This window comes from Thunnus maccoyii, chromosome 8 (assembly GCF_910596095.1).
Source record: "Thunnus maccoyii chromosome 8, fThuMac1.1, whole genome shotgun sequence".
In the NCBI taxonomy this organism is placed as follows: domain Eukaryota; kingdom Metazoa; phylum Chordata; class Actinopteri; order Scombriformes; family Scombridae; genus Thunnus; species Thunnus maccoyii.
The window spans coordinates 26,492,419-26,515,380 of NC_056540.1; the positions used below are offsets into that span (position 1 = coordinate 26,492,419).

The 22,962-nt window shown below is 38.1% G+C and overlaps 1 protein-coding gene across 3 annotated transcripts in view; it reads right to left on the minus strand.

The window, feature by feature from the left end:
• Positions 1 to 15,335: 15,335 nt before the first annotated feature.
• pdgfc (platelet derived growth factor c) overlaps positions 15,336 to 22,962 on the minus strand; it is a 51,078-nt gene continuing 43,451 nt past the window's right edge. For 2 of the 3 annotated variants that reach the window (XM_042419162.1, XM_042419164.1), the window contains exons 4-6: positions 18,297 to 18,504; positions 17,916 to 18,136; positions 15,336 to 16,461 (exon numbers count right to left, since the gene is read on the minus strand). In XM_042419162.1, coding sequence (XP_042275096.1) covers positions 16,348 to 16,461; positions 17,916 to 18,136; positions 18,297 to 18,504 — 543 coding nt within the window. In that variant the 3' untranslated portion in view covers positions 15,336 to 16,347. The remainder of the gene's footprint in view (positions 16,462 to 17,915; positions 18,137 to 18,296; positions 18,505 to 22,962) is intronic. The other variant, XM_042419163.1, reaches the window with a different exon arrangement.

Consider the following 22,962-nt stretch of genomic DNA (forward strand, 5'->3'; position numbering starts at 1 on the left):
ATTTATATTTCAGTATTTTAAAATACTTTTCAGAAAAAAAAGAGGTGCAAGAAGAAATTCATAGTTAATGTTTAATTCAATATTTCTACTTCAGGCAGCTTGACATACAGTATAATTTAGGACTGTCACTGTATTTTCCTCTTAAAACAAAGCTGTTGCATCTTTTGATCTTGAAATTTCAATAATCATTCCATCAATTTATTTATTTGTTTTATTTATTTTGCAATTTCCATGTCCACTGTATATCTGGACATCTGGGGAGCAATTTGGCTCCAGAACATGGTGGATTTTCAACATCTATTATCAGGGAGTGTTTGCAGACATTACATAGAACAATAGAAAACACTCTCGGAAGTCTCAGTTGAATTTGTTGGAAAGAGTGCTCACTTCTGTGTCCCAGTTCAGGGACTGGATCTTCTGTCTGCTTTGCTAGACTGAATAAATCACAACAGCCCAACAAAGCCTGTCCCATTTCACTGCAGCCTTCTATCGCCTCAGTTTGAAGCATACAGCGGTTAGTATGCTTTGCAGCCCACAGAAACTGATTGTGCATCTATTGTTTGTTTATAGATGATCCTCCTTAACTCATCTGGACCATATCAACTCATTTTTGCCAGGTATTTGTGATAAAAGGTGGTCGTCAGTCTCTACAAAAACATTTCACTTTATCACAGGGAGGTACAAGTAAATTAAAATTAAATGGATATATTTACCAGTAATCTGCTACACTGTTTGCCAGTCTATTATGTAGTTGTTTGGCTTTTTATTGCTTAGGTCTTTAAGGTAGAGATTGATCATAACAGGATAAAACCCTTGACATGAATCATGTTTTCAAGAGGGTCCTAATTGTAGGTGTTACAGAACTTCAGTTGTAGGGATGCACCAAATCTGTTTACCTGATTGAAATATCTTATGTAAGGTAACATGAAGTCAGGGGTTACTTGGGGCTAAAAACTGAGTAGACAGTCCATCTGACTGAATGAAGTAACGCAATTTTATAGTGAGTTCTATTTAATGTGTCTATGTCATGTCATGGCGAACATCAAATTGGTGCATCCCTACTTTAAGGGCAACATCCTGATGAAATAACTTTGACATTTTCTGACATCATAAGTTGACAAACATTTAATTTTTGGTCTCTTTTATGCCAGACTGTCTCTTTTGGGCAGGAGGTGTACATTTGACTGTACTTCAGCATACAGTCAATGAATGGAGGTGATCTTAAAGGGACTATACATTGAACTTGATATGATAGCACCATTTTTGTTGTAAAGTTAACAGAGGAAAATTATGAAACAGTACAAACTAGATATTTTCTGGCAAGCAATTGGTCAGAAGTCGATAGGAAGGAATGTGTGAGGTAAATGAGTTTTACTACAAACATTCCCATTCACATAATCACAGCTGAAGATATGTACCAACACCTGCAATTTGTGAGTTTATCCCTCCCGACAACAACTTAGAGAAGCACAGCTGTTGATCAAAGTGAAGCGCTCCCCTTAGGACCAGACCAGGCATTTGTGTATAAAAATGCTACCGCAGAACATAATCTGAAATGGGGAAAATGGAAGCAAGACAGAAAAGAAAATATGACTATTGACTTAAAAAAAGTGGTAGTAGTGAGTTAAAAATGTTAAAAAACTATAGAGAGGTTGAGTTAATTTAAGAGATTGGCAGAACAGACAAACACTTGGCATCTGATGTTGTCTTTGGTCTCTCTTCAAAGTACATGTTGCCCACCATTATGTTTCAGAAATGGTGGTATGCTCAAACATTGTTCTTTCTTCCTTAAAAGGAGAAGGGCCAGTCTGTGTTTATAAAGCCATGTGATGGGGGAGTTTATTTTAGCTTCACTCAGGACTTAATTTGAAATACTTGTCTACATTGTTAACAGGGAGAGGAAACACAGAAAGGCTGACTTATTCAGTGCTCTCCTTTGGTGTGTGTCTCATTAAATAAAACAGGATATTTAAGGGCTGCCTGTAATTTCTAGTTTGCGCAGTGTGCTCGACTGATTTTAAGTAAAGACAAACATTTGCTTCTGATTAGTGCTGCGCTGATGCTATCAGCACTGAATGCACTGATGTTGGGTGTTCACCAGTACCTCGCATAATTACGAGCGATGTTGTGTTGAGATTTTCCAGAAGCTGAATGACTGGAAAGAAGACGCCCCATGTCATCAGCCAAGGCTGGTTTCCTAAATTTGTACACCTTTGGTACTAGAGTGTAAACTGACCCTGTCCGTTGTGTTTCTTTTCCTAGCGACCACATCAGTCGAGTAGATTTTTAAGAACTGGCTCAGCAGTGCCCCAACATGAATGGGACATTTAGAGGACTGCTGACTGGGACCTGTGTTGTGCCTCACATGTGGTCTGTGACCCTTATTTCAAACAGTGTCGAAAAAAGAAAACAGGATGCGTAAACCATTTGACTCGGCCCATTTGTGCGTGTGACTAAAAGAAAGGCAACAGGACAAGTCCAGGCTTGTAGAAAAGAAAACAAGTCTCCCGTGCCTGCTGTGCTTGGTCTGTGATCTAATGTTCAGCGCTTGAAATGCAAAGGAAACTTTTAACACAAATTTTCACACAACCCTGTGTATATTTTTCACCTTCCTGTGAAGCTACCATTCTTACGGACAAAGGGCTCTTCAGAGAAGATTACATATTCAACTAGAAAGTCTTCATTTGTTCCAACACTGCACAGCTTTCTTAAGGAGATATACTGAAATTAGAAAGAGTTCCTCTTAATTTAAAACTGTGTCATCCTTTTGACTAGTAATTTTTTTATGCTATAGTTTTAACTTAAGGGCATTTTGTCACTTCAGAGAACTTCGGAGATAACAGTAGAGATTAGTTCTTCTATTTCTTTTATACTTTTTAATATCAGCTTAATAACAAAATCATGCTCATAGAAAATATTTTTGCACTGTGTGTATTTTTCTTTTTTGTCTTTTTTTCAAGTGTTTATAATATAAAAATCCAGAGATCACGTATGCCTGCATGCATAAGTGATGCAGTCTGATATACTCTTCTGCTTCTTTAAAAACACTACCTGCTAAACTCTAGTTTAAATTAGGTACCATGTCCACTTTTTTCACCCTCAGAAAAAAAACACAAAATTTCATTACAAACCATCAATCTCTGTCTAGTGTCTGACAGAGAGCCTTTGTGTTAGGTAATGCTCAGATGTAAAAGCTATCACGGAGAAGCAGTGAGCTCTCTCTCTCTGAGGATCATGTCCGAAATGGCTGATGTAAAGGAAGCAGTCACTCTGGTATGGAGCAAGATGTATAACCACTTCAACGTGAAACTTTTTTTTTAGCGTGAAAGTATTTTTTATGGACTAACTATGTAACTAAAACCTGTAAAGTGTAAATATAGGGGAATATCTTTCTTTCGAAATAAAGATTCTACTTGGGCAGAAAAACTGAAGAAAAAATATGAGCAACCACAGACTGTTGCTGAAATGTATGTTTATTGTTTGTCAGGGTGGGTCTGGTCAGTACTACAGTAAGTCAGATTTTTATATGTGGGTGCATACAGAAGTTGAATTACACAAAAAGTAGATACATCAGAATGTATGCATTGATACTGGAGCTCGTAAGTTCTTTTTGTTATAGAGTAGGAGTAGGTTGGAAATGACTGGACATGTGAGCAGAAATTAAATCTGCTGAATCCACCATATAAAACATTAAGTAAGCCAAAACTGGCAGACCAAAAACCAGGTCATGCAAGCATTTAAAATGGCAAAATATCAAAACTGTAATCAGCAGATAGTTAAATTTATGCTTATTTACAGTGTTGACCAATAGCAAACTTTCTTGATGGTGCTGACTTTTGAGGGAACACAGATGGAGAGTCCAAAACAGAGGAGGCTAGCTGTGTTGCAGCAAGCCTCCTACAAATACTGTATAATTATGTAACTTGGTTGCCGAGGCAATGAGCTTGCTAACGGACAGTCCTTTTGTCACTACCCTTCCAGCACCACCTAATTCTAGGATGCATGAATGAACTTCTCTGTGCCATCTTCTGGTGTAATCATGACTAAATAAGAAAAAAACCCCAAAAACTTTAATTACAACAGCTACAGGCCTTTCTCTCAGAAAACATTTTGACTTGTCATAGCAGGAAAAGCACAGGTGTAAGATTAATGACAGCTCCATTCCATTAAGGTGTGAAAGTAAGACATACAGTGAGTGAGTGTGTAACAGCAGGGCCCAGCGGGCACTACCACGCCTAAATGGAATGCACCCATTACAAATGTTATTAGCTACACCTATAATTGACAAGTCAAAATGTCCATCGTTACTATGGAAAAATCAGCAGTAATTCATTTTATAAAATATATTGTAGATGAAAAGCAGAAAAACATGCCTCCATAATTCCTACTCCACAGAGAGAGGAATAAAAGTGACACCAATATTTGTAGAGCTCCCCTGTATAAGTTTGCAGTTAATTAATTACGTTTTTTCCATTAACCTCTAAACCTACATCCCCTTGCATCAAAATCACACCAGCTGTTCTCATTTCAGAATGTGGCAATTACAAACAGTAACACAATGCAGTTATGAGTTTTACACAAAATATGAATCATACTTTATCATTTCAACTACATCCACATGTTAACAGAAACAAGCAGAAAAAATATAATATATACATATATATATATATATGTCAGTAGAGACGGGATTTCTGGGAAGAAGGGAAGGGAAAAAGTCTGATAAGGTCAAAACTCTAGCAACACTTGTAGTATAAAGAAGAACTTAACTGTTAGCTTAAATGTCTTAATTGTTAGATCAATGTGTTTCAGCTTGCAGCCCTCTTCAGGGTGAGGTTGGATATCTGTCAGCATCAGGGGAGTGTGGGTGTCTCCATGACCACCACCAGGAGCTTCAAGTTAATGATTACCCATAGATCCCTGGGAGATCATGTGACCTTTATCACCTAGGGCCATATAGAACATGCATTTGTCACCTACGAACCCACAACATATCAGTCACCTGCCAAGACATCTAAGACTAATTATACATAAATCTTTTGGCAACTATCGCTTCATTTAGCCTGAAGGGACAACAGCGTTAAATACCTGACTTTTCCAAAACAGTGTTGATCACAAAAGATATTAAATAGTTATGTGATAAGATCTTCCCTCTTGCAGCCCCAAAGTTAAAAAAAAACCTGATAAAAAATGTGTATTTTAAGATTGAACTAGAAACAGCTGAAATAACTTGCAAAGTATTGCTGCAAATACAACACACTTGTTCAGCAGAATGCAGAATTTGCAGAATTTCGTTACCATGGTATATTACATTTAAGAGATATGGCAGTTAATAAGTAGTATGGTGGTGTTTTACTCATGACCAACACGGTGGGGCTATTGGTGCCATGATTCAGTATGTCGTGTACATTCTCATGGAGAATGTGTGTACCAAATTTCATTTTATTAAAGACAACAGAATTGCAGAAATATGTTATAATTTTACTTTACTGAATTATATCAAATGTTACACACTTGTACAATGTAGCTTTATGTACAACATTTCCAAATTTGGTTGCAATCCAATTTAGCATCGAAGAATTCTGGCCCATTAAGGGCATCATACGCACCTTCAAAAGTTTGGCAACCAATTACAGACAAACAGTAACTGATACCCAGAAATGAACTCATAAGTTTTGTCTGGGGTCATCTAAATATGGTATTTACCAAGTTTGGTGAAGATTAGATGAAATATGTGCCAACAGAAGCAAAAAATCCTACATGGCAGAAAATATTTCCGGGCGCAAATGGGCGTGGCCTATATTAGTTGAATCAGCATTATCCAAGGAACACACTGTACAAATATTGTTTTCATATGCCTCATGGTTCATGAGTTATGTAAAACACATAATAACTGACTACATGGTAGCGCTATTGGTCCCATGTTTTAGTATGTTAAGCATTTTCAGATGGGACAACTGTCCATGTAGTATGAATACTTTAGCACTTTTAGTTTGCAATACTACCTTGCAAACATTCCTCCCACAGACTTTCTGTCACTGGATTCTGTGTTTTTGGACTTCTTGTGTTTTGGGGTTTTTGGTTTAGTTTATTGCAGATGAGAGATTGTAGTGTTACTTGGGTATTTGAGTTGCATTCATGTTTATTCTCTGGTCCTGCCCTGTGTCTAGCATCATTAGCCCTGCCCTGCTCTGTGTTTCCCCAACCTGCCCTGTATAATAAATAAACCTTTGAGGAACAATAGTGTGAATGCTTGTCAGCTTGATTTAATATTAAGAACATTTGGACTGTATATTTTGAGAACTGTGCGGTTCTCATGGCATGCTGAGACCTGTTGGGCCTGCGGGACGTTCTCATGGCACGCTGAGACTTGTTGTCATTGTTGTTGTTTTTGTTGTTGTTGTTGTACTGGTTGTAGTAGTAGTTGTGTCTGGCCAGTAGGGTTAGTGTGAGCCCAGACCAGTCGCAGTGACTTGCTACCTTCCAGATCCCACCCATACACCCGTGCTCATGGGTGCAATTGGGAGTATTGGTCAGACATCTGTGACCAGCCACAGCTAGCTGCACCTTGATCTCCACTCCCACACTCCCCCAGTTAATTCCCAATAAGAAAAACGGGACCAGCTGCAGTGAACTGCTGCCTTCCAGGACACCCCAAGTACTACTTACCATTGCCGTTGCCATTAATTTACTGCAAAATTAACACTGTCTTGCTGTTGCTGAAATTAACAGTTTGTTTCTGCTTTTATAAATACTGCATAAAACTGTTATTCTCTACTTTTACAGCAAAATACTGCCAAAAGGATTGCATTGCTTATTACTGTTAATTTGCATTTTCACAAGTGGCATACTTACAGATTTTTACTGTAAACTGCAAAATGGACGAAATACTACTTGACACACTATTGTGTAACTGACCACAGTGAGCTTAATTTTTTTTTTTCCACAAATCTTATTACTTGACATAATTACTCATTGGCAGTATTTACAACAGTGAATAAACTGCCATTTAAACTGTGACTTAAAATGTTAAGACAAATTTTACAACTTCATGGCATGTCTCATTTTATTAACATTTTAAATGAATGATACTCAAATTTCTTTACACAATAATAGAAAAAAAAACATAGCATGGAGCTGATTCAGGTAATCAAACTTTCAAAAGTCATTTAAAAAGTAAATACTTAAACAAGTAGTGCAGTCTGTCCAAACATTGTACGCAAATAAAGACATAAAAACAAAAAATATACTCCTATAATGGAATTCTTTCCAACAATGTGAAATATATCAGAGAAGTCAGAGGCCAAATTATACAATACTTCATAGATATTATTAAACCCCAACAAGACTCAACAAAATGGGTCTAATTAAAGACAGTTTGAAAGACTGTTGGAAATGTAAAACAGAACAAGTTACATACATGCATGCATTATGCGAATGTCCCATGGTCTCTCCTTTATGGAGGAAGGTTCTGGAAAATATGGGTGAATGGTTAGAGTGTGAACTGCCAAGATCACCAAAGCTGTGTCCCCTTGGGGACAAAATGATACTGCAACTGCAACTGAGTAAATTTGCATTTAGAGTATTAACAACTAGCTTCATAACCTGTGCAGAACCTCAAACTCCTACACTGAAAATGTGGAGGGAACAAATGATGGACACTGTTACATGTGAAAAGATGCTGGGAAGATTGAACTGGAAAAATGATATGGTTAAAGAACAATGAGAGAGCTTTAGTGGGTATATGTCTGTAGGGAGCAGCCTAACCCTGACAAGAATCTGATGGTTTGGTACAGTACATCTGTAATTGTTGCCATGTACTAATGCTCACCACATTATTTTAACCAAATAACTGCCTATATCAATGACTGTTAGGTTACTCGCCTGTTTTCTATAAAATTCAATAAAAAAACTTTACATTAAAAAAAATATGCTCCTCTAATGCAAGCTCTAACCAAACTGTCCAAGTATGTATTTACAAGGGTTTGTGGTGAGTGAGTGAGAGACTGAGAAAGTGACTGAGTGAATGACAGTCAGAGTGACCAAGAATAACTCAGTGAGTAACTGAAAACCGTGGCTAAGAGACTGATTGTGTGGGTGGGTGAGAGGGTTCACTGACTTATACAAAGTCCCACTCAAAAGTCCATTATTTTCCTTTAGTACACTTAACACACAAGGGCTGACTGATGTCATCTTTTTCTGTATACTTTCTCTGTCTTCGGTGACCGGACTTTGTCCTGTCCTGCCGGGGTGCCTTTCTGCCTTTCCGCCTGGAAAACAAAAAAAAAAAAAGTGCTCAAAGAAGATGTGAAAACATGTTTTATTTACCAAATCATTATTATTCTTCTTATATTTATTATTATTATATAGCACCTCCATTCTTCAGTGTTGCATCCCTGGATGGATGTCAATTGCTGATGCATTTGATATAGGCCACTACAGTACTAAATCTACCAGTACTAAGGCATGAAATGTTGACTTGCCACTGAAACAAGACATTTTAACAACAGTACAGATGTAGCTAGTTAGCAAGACTGATTTCAAAACTTAATTCAAGTCTGATGCCTTTTGATTTTAATCAGAATAAAATTCACTTCAGGAAAACAATTTAATCAAAAACTCCATATCATCAAGATTGGTCAATACATCAGAAAGAATTTCAAAGAATAGATCACAGACTTAACAAAAAATATATACTAGTAAAATGGTGTTTTTTGTTTGATGTTGTGATCAGATGGCATGGTACCAAATCATTATCATGAGAAAAGTAAAGGCATATAGTACACTTCAGATTGACTGGAAATGTAATGTATTTTGCCTATGCTACCAAGCAAAGCAAAAAGGAACTCACTTATTGATTTGCTGGATGAAGATGTGAAAAATCATCCTCCACTGTCCAGGCACACATGTACCAACTCTACTTTTGTAGAGAGCTGCTGCCAGCTGCAGCTACTGCCATTGCAAGCTGCCACAATAGTGTGATTGCTTGCAGTAATTATCAGCCTTGACCTACAGTATTACACACAAACAGTGACACTCACACAGATTAGAAATGGGGATGAAAGAATTGTTTTTAGTACAATCCCAAAAGTTAAGAGATATTTCAGCACTGTAATGTAAAGCTGCCCACTCACTTTTACTCTGTATCTACTGATCATCACTGTCTGTCTCTTATCCCTCCTCTAACTTTCCCTCCCCTCCCTCATTTGGTGACCCGCTAATGTTCTGTTCATTTTCTTATATGAATAGATAAATGGCAAAAAGCAAATCTCTTCATTTGCATTTAATATAGTTAAGACATTTAAAACAATGACAAATGGAGGGCATGGCAACATGTCAGTCAGCCGCATCAGTGAGAGGGCAAAGACAGCCTTGGCGAACCTTACTGTTTTAACCAAAAGTAATAAAACCTTCAAATGGAATTTTCTCGCTGTCATCTGGAATAACAATCACCGATACACTCCTAGACTGTGGCTCTCACATAAAATTAAAGTTCTCATAAATTTGAACTCATAACGAGGATGTGAAGCCACCAATATACCTCTATACCCCAAAAACCTGAAGGATTTTGGGTCAAAAAGACAATTGACAAGATAGGAAACAAGAAAAATGAAACATTTCTGCAACTCTTTCTGGCTTTTTACAAATATTGGCTGTTTTATTGTAAAATAAAGTTTTTATCTGTGAGGAAGCTTTGACAGAGTGTCAAGGAAAGTGATAAGAGACAGACTCAGAGACTACCAAATGCAATCAAGCATAATCAAACTTACCTTTACACAGCTACGCTGACATCCTCTTTCTTTTCTGCTGTTTCTCAAACCAACAACTCTCCCATTAAATAGGCCCTTCAATCTATCTAGGCAGAACCATGTTTCTATCAGGGGTGTCCTTTCCCTTAGACCAACAGCTGGTGTATGACAATGTCACTTATATCAGTTAACACTGTTTACACACATATCAACCACAGTGTAGTCCTTACCATAAACAAAAATAAGTACAAATAACATGAATAAGAAAACAAACATTTAACTAAATAAAATAAATCCCTCCATACTTGGTCTAACCCGTGACATCACTAGTTATGCCAGCAAGATCTTAAAATCAGGAAGTGGTTCAGTGCCTTCCCCTTTTGTCTCCTGGAAAGCATGTATGGCAAGAAATAAAGTATAATGGGCAAATGACAAAATGGTAGTCTCACCCACTTTTTCACATCCTCTAAAAACTATTCAAATAAAGCAATCCTAGAACTACTTTCCTCCTCTGATCTTAAGATTTGATATATTTGATACTGAAATAGTCAAAACTCAGGAAAAATTAAGCTATTAAATTGATAATTTCAATTCAAGTAACACATGCGAACCTTGCTAATTTTAGTGAGTTATACCTAACCACTTCAAAATAAATTTTGAAAATTAAAAATCTTCTTGCAACATGAAAATTAGCTAACCTTTTCATGTGATGAAAATGGTGTATCTAATCTATGCTATTGCCGAATAATCCTTGCCTTGTGAGGAAACACAATCCTGCAATGATGAATTTGTATGAATAAAGTCAGTGTGACTGTTCTGGGAAGAAGCATAGGCTTTTGTTTTACTCTCAGAAATTTAAAAAATATTGTGTTCATTCTCTGCGAATGTATTAAATACTTTTCCAATATTAAAATAGCATATCACCCACTAAATAACAAGGCAAAAGCTGCCTTCCCACTGGTTTGGATTCATTATTAGAGACCCACAAAGTGCACCTTCAGGGTTAGTAAAATACACTGCTAATTAACTGGATGACATAGGAATCAGTGACTTTTGACCCTGCTTTCTATTAAGGATGCATTTCCCTTATGGCTGCCAGCAGTGTAGGATATTTGTGAGTAATAGCGTCAGCTGTGAGGGGCTTGTCAGAACTTATCAGTCCTGGATTCTCCGTATATATCAGCAACACTGCCACCATGATGTGTGTGTGTATTGTAGGAGATGTGCTGTGACATGAATGTAGCTCACATTATCACTGGCCCAGATGTGCTCGGGGAGAAAGTAAGGCGCTCAGTCAGATCAGGTTGGTCAGATGGCATTTGCCTGGCGATTTAAAAGTGAAATAATACCATCAAGGCAGAGGAAGTGACAACTTGCCTGACTCAGATACAATTTACACTTGATGGCTTTTAAAATTATTTTCTGGCAAAATGAGAACACACTGAAAAACTGGATTCTTGAAGATATCACATGTATTTTTCTAACTTGTCCTTACCTCATACAGTATATGAAGGCTTTGCAATAAAACTCTACTAAACCATAATAAACTATACTTCTATGTTGACTTATACAGTTGCTATGTTGAACTTCCTGCTTGTTCGGTCCTCAGTTTGGTAAAATTGTCGTACATACTGTATGTAGTTGATGTATGGCAGGATGTTTAATACATAGTGTATTATAGAGTTCAGGGTAAATGTAAAAACCTTTCATCTTGGTGTGGTAAACATGAAGTGGTTAAACATTGGACGTAATGAGGAGATGAGAGGGGGAGCAGCGAACATGGGGGCTGAATGGGAGACATCTGTCAAACTATTTAACCTACAGTATATTTAACATGGAGCTCTCCTCTGCTGTGCTGCTTCGTAAATGATTTCCTGACCCATGATTAATACTACACTGAAGTCGAGGACCTTACATTCCCAGCAACAACAGCCGGTTCTCTGAAAACCGCTACTGCAGCACCCTATACTACACTCAAGTCGAGGACCTTACATTCCCAGCAACAACTGCCGGTTCTCCGAAAACCGCTACTGCAGCACCCTATAATTATCAAAACATAACATGCACCCGTCAATTTGGCCTTTCCATCCATACCGTGAACCAATTAGAGATGCTGGAGATGTCATCTGGATGGGGTTGCCATATTTTCCCCATCAGTCATTGCTCAAAGACCCAGCGCAGTTATAAACGACCTCAAGCTGCGATCGATTCCCAGGCTGCATGTTGAAATTTATAGTCAGTTGCCAGTTACAGGAGATGGATGGCTGCAAATGCGAGGGCTATGCAAAGGCTGTAGTGAATCTTCCAAGATTTCTTCTCGTATATATACAACAATATGGCATGCAAAATAGGGATGGACTGGAGCACCTTTTCTTTTTTACAGGATGTATGATGAAATTTAAGACTGAATAAGTTAATCTGAGTTGATACTTTTGACATTTATAAATAGATGTTATTTTTCACCACACTACTGTCACATTGTAGAAAAAAAGTTTATATGTCTGTACTTTATTGCTCCAAAAATGACTCATTAGCATTCTACATACAGAAACAGTTGCTTGTAGCAAATTACGACCCATGCTTTTTTTGGGGGGGGGGAGGGGGGGGCAACCACTTGGAGAATGGACACAAAAAAACAAAAATCCCTTGATTGTTACGGGAGTTGAAATCAAAATGTCAGTTTTCCTTTGAGGTGTTTAAAGGTAGAGATTCATGTATTGCAGTTTAGTGCATATGCAGTAAGCGACAGTGTAGCCCATAGCAATAGTCAGCAGTGATGGGAAATGACAGAGATAAGTCAAAACTGCAAGACCATGGTTGTTGCTGCCACCAACTAAAGTGCTGGTGGTTGAGATTTGAGACAGGGCCGTGGAGGGGAGGGTTCATGTCTTGGGAACTGACAAGTGTGACAGATGGAGTTTATTCTCTGTTTTTGTGCAAAACAAGCAGAAAGAAAGTAAGTGAGCTAACATGCAGGATGTCCTTACAAGAACATCGTGTTCTTGCATCCCTCCATTGGCTTCTGCTACACTTCAGAATAAACTACAAGAACCTGCTGATTACATATAAAGCACTCCATGACCTCACCCTTAGCTACATTTCTGAGCTCCTTCTTCCCCATTCCGCCTCACGACCTCTCTGATCCTCAAATCTTGGCCTTTTATCTATCCCGCACATTTTCATTCCTAGCCCCAACTCTGTGGAATCATCTTCCACAATCTGTTAGATCGGCTGAATCCTTGGACTGTTTTAAACGACGCCTCAAAACCCATTTATATCGGCAAGCCTTTCTATAGACCTCCCTTCTTGTTCCCATGTCCTGCTTTATTTCATTCTGGTTGATATCTCTCTGTGTCATGTTTGTCTATTTTGTTGATCTATCTGTTTCAATTTTGCATGTGTCTGTGAAGCGCTTTGTAACTGTGTGTTTTAAAAAGTGCTATATAGATAAAAGCTTACTTACTTACCTACAGGAGGGATACTGTACCATTCAGTGGAATAATCTCTCACTAACTGACTTTTATGTGATGTGCGTCTGTTGTAGACAATCAGAAATACTGAATGAAGGACTTAAAAGAACAGTTTGTCATCTTGTAAATATACTTATTGGCCTTCTTGTCGAGAATTAGATGAGAAGATAAATACCACTCCCGTGTCTCTATGTTGAATAGCGTGCAGTACAGGTATTGAGTAAGATGATGCAACCTCCACATTTTCCCTTGACAGAAAAATGTCAGGGACATTTCTAACATTCTCTTTGTGTAGCACTGTGCTGAGTTTGGATTTATTATTTTCTCGCCATTGTGTGCATGTAGGTGTAGGAGGCTTCATCTTTTCAGCTATTCAGATATGCAGAGAAAAGGTCAAAGCTGCAATGTATTAGAGGTTAGTCCTGTGATTTTGTTAAATCAGTCTTCTTTGTGGGATAAAACGCTGGAGCTGAATGTGTTGCAACTGTTGTAAATATGATTCATGTGTAGAGGAGGCAGAAAGAGACTGTCATTGGTTAGAGCAAGTGTCAAACTCCAAAAACATTAATAGACTTCAGTCAGCAAGATTTTGTACTTTTTGTTATTTGGTGACATCTGTGGTACTAAGCAGCCATTATTGAAGAGTCTGCAGTACCTTGTGAAAGCGACTGCACAGTGACAGTGCAGTTGGATTTTCTGTTGAGTTTCTGTTCACACTGCTCTTTTTTGTCTGTTAAGCCCACAGTAACTGTTACCACTCATGCTAATTACTTAGTTAGGTTTTTTTAAGCAAGATGTAGAGGGTTATTACTCTAAAAGTTGGGTGCGGGTTAAGAGTTTGTTTTTCCCCAGAGACAAAATGAATTAAAGTTTGTTGCTTTGAGTAGAGACGCTTAAATTCTACCATGTTGCTGCGGTCTAGGTTGACTGAGGCTGCTTTGGTTTCACAGCAAAAGGGGGAATGAGCAGAGGGGCATGTGGGTGAAGGGTGGAAGCGTCAAGTGCTGGATCGTAGTTACGCTCATCCACACTTACACTCACGCATACACAAACATACTAAGAGCCAGACCAACTGCCCACGCTGTCACATCTTGTGCCAGTGCAGTGAGGTTTCCTCTGCAAAGAAACACTGCACCCAATACGGAAGGCAGTCTGTTTAATATTATAAAAACCACATCGGGAGCTGGCGGGTTTATGCAGTAGCATCTGGCGTCACCACAGATGCCTGCCAGGTCGCACATTAGATCAGAATAATTGGCTAGGACAGCAGCGTGAGATGGACAAATGAGAACCTCCTCCTGGGTCACCTGATGGCCAAGGGGGAGAGTGAACAACACAGCTCAGTGTCTGATAAGGAGCTTGTGGAATAAAGAAAAATAGATAAGGCTTAAGAGAGAAGTGCTTACATCTTGTGTTTTAAGGTAATGCTCCTAATATTAGGGGTAGAATTGATATGAGTGAATATACTGATGTAAAACATTAGAATTACATATAATGTTATAAACATGCGGTGATGTTTCACTCTGCATATTGCAATTCACTTACTTACTCATTCATGTACAAACCAGTAAATAGTTGTGTGAGCCAAGTTGCAACTCACTCAACACATTGAAGATGAAACACCTTGGCAAAGAAATGCTAAAGAGAGGAAATTACATGCTGTTAAAATTCCATGGTTTGTGAATAAACAAATTTAAGACTGACCATGTGATTTTGTTGTTCTGCGAGGAATATATAGCACCGAAACTCAGGTTCTGCCAATTTCTACTATATGACATTTGAATGTGTGGGCTATTATTTTTATATATCATAAAGAACCTCTCAATCTAATTCATTTTAATAAAGGTCAGATTTTCTCCCACTTAAATGTACTGATATCATTATGGAAACTACACATCTTTGCCAAATATTACCATCATTTCTGCCAGTGATGTCGCTAGACACACCCAGCATTAGGTTTATGTTTGGTACTATTATTTTTTAGTGTTGAAGATATCTTCTTTGACTTCTCTGTTGAGTTCACTGTCCACTAGTCCTAAGTACTGCACCTCCAATAAGAAATGGAAGAATTTATTTTTGAAGTTCAGTACAATGAAATACAAACAGTTGTTGTGAAAAAAGAGATAAATAACTTTGGCATACAGAAAATGAAAAACATCCATGACACACTGAAAATGTAAAATTACTAACAATAAAAACTGAGGCTAATATTACTGTACAGTGACACATGAAGCAAACAACATTTTGGACCTAAATTTCCCTTTCAATAAACAAATAAATATTTAATATGAACAATCTCAAATGTAGCAAGAACTGCTTGACGCTAGGCATTCCTGAAAGCAAGCAGATTTGACGCAAGCATTGCTGAGATGGGTCTAATGCAGAGCTGTGATGAAAAACACCCAACAGGTTCTACATGTGCAACTTTCAACTTCTGCTTGAGACTCTTTGGTAGAAAAGGCACGATAGTACAGAAAAGAAATGTAAATGAAATATTTACACATGATACAGTCTCATAAGCGAGGTGTTTCAGCGATGCTGTGGCTGTGTTTCACCACAGATTAAATTTGTGGTAAAACAAGAGGGGAGCAAAGAAAAACTGCTCATGAAAAAGCACCTTTCTTTGCCTTGATGGTAATAACAGAAGAGCAGAGGGAGCAAGGCGGCTGGAGCCAGCTCACTTATAGACATAAAAAAAAAGTACTTGAACAAAGAAGCTCCCATTTTCCATGACACTATCAACCCACGCTGGCTGAACTTTAAAAAAACCTCAAGAAGAAGAGACAAAAATGCCTCAATGCCAAAAACAGTTCTTATCTCTGAGGGGCTGAAGAAAATTGTCTTCAGAGCACATAGGTAATAGTCCAGATCTGCTCCAGTGAATTTTTGTTTCCCTACAATGCACTCAGAGCACAGTATTGGTATTCCACAGCAGTCAGATCCATTCAGTCAGATTTATTAGATTCCAGTCTGTTCTACTTCATCCAATTAGCGAAAGGACAACAGGATAAAAAGAGAATCTTGTTAGCTCCCAGTGGAAGTGGATGAGATACAAAACATTGCAACAGTGGCGGAGGTTCATCTCTAACGTCCTGTGCGATTCCAGTGGCAGCTATTACACATGTCTGAGGTCAGTCCCAGTCATCTTTACACACACAGGCACACTCTTCATGGTGCTCCAAGGGAACATCAGTCATGGACTTCTGCAGGCCTCTGCCGCCGCTTCGGTGTTTCAACAGTAGAACCTGCCAAAAAAAAGAGGATACTTGAGTAACAACTGGAGATTAAACACTGTTTAACACTCTTGCCAGACAAGATATGCTAAATGGGTAACCAGAAATTAACGATTTAACAATATATTTCTGTAATTATGCTGTTTTTTTTTTTTTTTTTTTAACAATATTTCAGTCTTTTCCACTGAAAGCCTATGCACCCAGAGCACAAAAATGATTAATATACCATCCATCTTTCGAGGTTTGAAAATATCTATGACTTAATATCTGGCTTTCAAAACACAATTTTCAAGCCCATTGCATTTCATTTCAAGCCAAAGATGAAAAGTAACCAAAAATATACACATGAGGATGGAGCAAATAGCATCACTTCAAATTCATTTGGCAGACACTTTTGTTAAAAGGAACTTACAATAAGGGCACTTAAACTCCATGGTAACAAGAGATGATCATCATCAAAACTTGGAAGTGCATCCTTCACAAACTATTAAAAGTGTGTTGTCAAAAAAGACAAATGTGAATGTTGCTGCTTGTACAGCCCTGCTGCTACAGTTAAGTAGTTGGGGTAAAATGTTAAGTTTGACCTGTTAATGGTTCTGCAGAACTGGTTATGGTCTCGCCAATTTCAAAAGGGTTTCTTCAGTGGAGAGAATGAATGCGCTCAGAAAATGTCAACTTATTACTTTATAATGTATCTTGTGTGCAGCAGGAAATTTTTAAGTGCACTAAACTAAATGCTACTATACAGATGAACAAAATCAATTGGATTAAGGACCAAGAACATCCTTAGAAAATATGATGTTATTTTATGAATAGTTAAATCTAGTGTACAAAGTTGCAAGATGAAATATTATACCATACAGAGGCATCAATTAACATAATAATTTCTGGTCTTCACTGCTAATGGGGCACACACAAAAAATATGAAATTGAAAATAGATTAAGCACCCTTTGAATGTAGTAAGCTGCTACTTTGGTAGTATCTTGGTAACTGTTATTGCCATAATGTTTTGCTTTGCATTTCCTTAGATCTGTTTGTAATCAAACGCTATAGGAAGATTCTGCTAACTGGTTTCTGGTTGGGTTTGTGTAGGTATCACTTTTTTTAACTTTGTCAGAGAGAAGAGAGAGGAGGCTGATGGTCATGCCACAGGAACTACCTTCATTATTTAAAATAAATTGCTTTTAATTCTACTGAAAATGTAAAATGCATTACTTCATGGCGGCAAAACTGGATTTTCAAAATTCTGTGTCAATATAAGCTATTTTTATATATATAGCCCCAAATCACAAATTTGTTTCAAAGCTTTATGTAATTTAGAACTGTTTTCTTGAAAAATACATTAATTATATTTATGGTAAAGTAACAGATTAGGCAACATGTTTTCTCTAAAATAAGTATGTTTTTGCAGCCAAATAATTCAAATAGTGACTATCACTATTTTCATGCCCGAATTCATATTTACCTCATGGTATTTCTTGGTGACCCTGGCAGGAACACACTGGCAGTCGTAGCAGCGATGAGAGCAACAGGCACAGTTTCCACCACAGCGCTTCACCAGGAGGCAGCTGGGCCAGAAAATGGCGTCCGTCCTCTTTAGCTCCTCACGCAGGGATACAGAGAAGTTGCGTGGAGTGCAGCTGTACAGTCGAACTTCCTCCCTCAACTGATTGAGATCGGCCCCTCCTCAAAGTCACAGAGAAAATCAGAATAACTTCACGTCAATACAATTTGCATATTTCACTTTTTACAGCAAATAAGTAAAAGTATGTTTGAGTTTATATTCAATTCTACATTCTTGAACGTTTAATTTAAAATGATAACACACAAGTTTAAAGTGTCCTACCTCTGACTTTCTTATTATGGATGAAGGATTTCCCCAGGACATGCCATGAGGGTTTGTACAACTCCTCCATATCCAGCTGCCATCGCTCCGGCTCCAGGTACTTCATGACCTCCTCCACAGTGCTCAGCCCCGCCACAGCCTCTGACAACTCATCAATTCCCTGTAGGGATGGAGGAAGCACTGCAGGACTTTCGGGTTCTGATACACTCTGCAGGAAAACCAACAAATGAAATGGTGAGAGACGGAACAGAAAGGGCCTTTATGTAGATACAATATCAAATTATTTACCTATATTATGTATTAAAATGAGTCCTGCTTAGGCTCTGCTTTTGATGTGGCTGTACACTATAGCACATAGAAATGCATGTGCAACGTTCCAATTAGAGCAGATCTATTTAACCCTTCCTGTAAGAAGCAGGATCAGGTCTTTGGTGGCGATACACCAGTGGCAGGCAGACGGTCTAAGGCTTTCCTGTATTTGAGATTCCCTGTTGTCCCTCATTGATCTGCTTTCTGCAGGGCTAAAGATGATGAATCAGCGTTGCTACGGGGAACTAAAAATGTCTTTGTTTTTCTCTACCAGAGCTGTATAATGTGCTCTTGTGCCATCTGAACCCTCCATCGGATACACACTACTCTCCCAACATTATGAGGTCTGCAATAGCATCCTTGTTCCTTAGAAACTATATTTTTATGTTTCTTTTGCCAAATATGTTTAGAATAGAAATGTAATTGCTGCCTGGATTATGGAAACCAGGGTTCGCATCCTGAGTCCTGTGTGTGGTTAGGGTTTAGGCAACAAAAACATTTTTATTAAGGTTAGGGGAAGATTAGTGTTAATAAAATAAACTGTTGACATTTTAGATATTTAACTAAGACTATGATCTTTCCCCAACTTTAACCAAGTTGCTGTGGGTGTCTTAAAATAACCATGAAAAAACTTTATCATGCTTTTGTTACGAGAGGAGAATATTTTACTGGAAAAGAAATGTAATACAGTGAACATCAGTGAACATTTTACACAAATGTTCAGTATCAACATTTGTGACTTGCTAGATATATACTCGTTATATGTGAATTCACAATGTTTCATCATTATATTAATAGAAAACCTAACGTGAGCATTACAGAAGTACAGAAATATTGCACTTGGAGACAATAATAAATTGACCATACAGACTTTTATAGACATTTAGGTTACACCCTTAAAACTCCCTTCAACTGCCTGAGGAAGTTTACAGGTCAGCCACTTTCTGTGACATTTTGGAACTTGCAAGCTTGCCCTAGGTTATAAATACTAAAACAAGAAAATTATACAGAAGGAACAACTTTGTCAGCACTGACAAGATGTGTTTTATGTCGACAATGTGAAAAACTATTAAGGTATAATAAGACTCTACAGTGGTACATTTTATGTCATGGTGAAAAATTGAGTTTAAATTGAGTTCAGGCTCATTAAATGCTACAGTGGTTTGGACTAGAGTTGATTTAAACCGAAACTATGACTGCCCTGACCGGCTGGTAGCCAATCAAAGCTCTATTTGTGAGATCTGGTGATGTGTGGAAATACTGTGACTAGAGCTCTTTATCACAGAGAGATATTTTGTTGAAAGGCATTTCCACACTGGACACTGCATTGGATAACCACTTTATCATCTATATCTGACAGCAGATAAAGAAAACCTACTCCTCCACAGACTAAATGAATATTTCAATTAAATATACCACCTGGCAGGTCTGTTTTCAACTACACTGTGGGAATGCTGGGTGTGTCCCTGCTTTCGCAATCAGTACCTCCCTGCAAATCAAGCTCTGGGTGGGAAAAATTGCAAGATTGTCATGCATGCTGAACTCCTGCAAGGTACATAAGGCATTTAATACATTTGAAATGATTCCATGCGCTTGAGTTGAGGGGCAAATATAAATAAATTACATCATTTTTTAGGTTGTCAAATGTGATCACATCTCTGTCACCCCATCTGCCTCACTTTGCATAACAACATTTGTCTATTTAGCTCCCTTTAGGTGGCAGCATTATTTGTTTCAAACTCCCAGCCCTCCAGGCTACAGCATGCAGTCACAGAGAAGATTGATACCTGGGGTGTTGGTCTTCCCACGAGAGAAGAGGCTAATCTGTTAAACCTTTCAGTCCTGTGACGCTGCGTTTGTCCAACATGTCAGCTCGCTGGTCTCTCTAATCTTATGTGACTGACAGGTAGAAGGCAACATTGTGACACTTAAAAAAAAAATGCAGCTTGTGGAGCATTGAAAACATCGGCTGTTGGCAGCTGGGTCTTAAAGCCTTTGGAGAGGCAGAAATGTTTGAAAAAAAAAAACAGATTCCAGGAATCTGTATCTTCCCTTTGATGACTTCTAGGGGGGGAATTAGAAAGGAATCCAGTGAGAAATGGGGGTTAGAAGAGGAAAAGTTTCCCTTTCGTCAGAGGCCAAGGCACCGCATTGCAAGGATTTGTGGTTTGATTCCTGTTATGGATACTTATGCTAAAAATGAAAGTATTCATGCTACTGGGAAAACCATTTGGACAAAAGGTTTCAGACAAGTGGCTTATTTATTTCACAAGAATACAAATATCAAACCAAGATACTGGAGGGATTTACGTGCTTTCCAGGGTTAATATGGAGTTCATTAACATGAAGACGTTGTGGAATTACTCCAGAGTGTGCATTTCAGCTGGATCCCAGCGGGGGCAGCACAGAGATTTAAGACAGATATACTGTAGTTACTTTTGTGATAGGCAATTAATTAGTAAAACAGATCAGCAATTGTTTTGGCATTTTCACACTGAATGGATAGTTGTAAAACAGGGAACACCCTTTAGATTTATTGACAGCATAAGTCCATATAACATACGCTGTCAAAACCCAACACCCTTTGGCATTCTCACTGAATGAGTAGACTTTAAAAGAAGATGCCAGTGGTTTGACATGGCTGCACCACAGGCTGCAAAAATACAGCTGATGCACAGCTGTGTTCATGCCATAGATTTGACTCATTGTAATGAGACTGCCTTGATAACCACTGTGCATATCTTTGGTTTATTTGGCACCTACTGAGATAAATAGACACAAATGTGAAAAGACTATTTATGGAGAATGGACAGATCATATAGCACACAAGCACAAGTAAGAGTGAACTGGACAGTCCTTTCTCTGAACAGAGCTGCATTTCCAGACAACAGAGGAAAGCTGTGATTCTTATTAGTCGAGCCTTGGCAGTGGCTAGCAGTGCGGACTGGAAGCCATTAACAGCTTGTGAATGTCGACGGTGCAACACTCCCCCAATTAGCAGTGCTCTGCAAGCTCGGCTTCAGATAGACTAGCCAAGCAATCCTTAAGAGACACATCAAGATGATGTGAATAAACTATAAGTAGCAGATGAGGGCTCCCATTTCAGAAATTCAGGAACAAAGCACTTAAATGGACCACCATAACCTCTGACTGAATTCAGAGCAATGTGTCAATGTGTTTGACACACAAAGACTTGATGTATGAACACGCATGCAGTTAGTTGATAAAAATGTTGAAAAGTATAATAGAAAAAGGCTGTTTGATCACCATAACCAACTCTTCCTTTGTTTCCATTTTTGTGTTAATAAGATGTTTAAAAAAAAAGAAGTTTAAGGAACATATTAATAGAAGGGACTGAAACAGAGTGAGTGGGATGACATTTAGCAAAGTCTTGGGCTTGGACCACTGAGCCACCAGGTCAGCCTAGACATTTTATTTATGTCTGACAGTGACTGCATGGAAACAAAGGATGTACTAAGCTGCTTGTTTCCATTTACCAAAAGCACAATGTGCATAGATTTCGAAAATGTCTTCTGCATAAATAAAGGTAACAGTGGGATATAGCACTGTTGCAATGGAAGGATAAAGAGCAACATTATGCAGTTACAAATTTGGTAAATGCACAGTGTAAATTCAGAGATTATAGTTCTTTTTTCCAGACAGTTATTTTTGCATGATGATAATTTTGAACTGTCTGTGCCTAAATTAGCCTTTAATCTTTTCTTGCATAGTGCCCTTGCACACACTAATTTCAAATGAACTAAAATTGCAACTATTATTCTTTATAAAACTAAGTATTTAACCTTAAGGACAACCTGAACCTTGTAAGACATTAAATTTAAGGTATTAAACTCAAACCCAGACTGGCATTTATTATGTTCCTCAGCTCCTTGGTGAAAGGACTTTCCTGTTGGTTGCAGTTTGTGTCAGTCTTTTATGTAGAAAATAGCTGATCCAGCAGACCAAGGCAGACATAATGGAGTGTTCTGTCCTCAAACTAGTCTTCTGAAATATGTGCAGTTGTGGATATTACAATAAGAAGATAATATATGCAGACTGCGCCATAGAATAATTGACAGGATCTGGTGAATGGTAAAAGGTTGGACCTTTTTTTCTAGGTTACGTGACGTATCAAAGTGCAATAACTTGTGAGTCACCTCCTATCACTACCAAACTCCCTGAACCCCCTGCCCCTTTAGAAATAACCTAATTTTCAAGCTATGATTACCTCATTTCCAGCACTCTTTGTTCTTACACAGCACAACCACACATACGTATTTCTGGTAACTAAAATGACAGGTTCAGCTAACTATGTTGAGATGACAATTCTGAAATAGCATCTTGGGAGACATCTGGA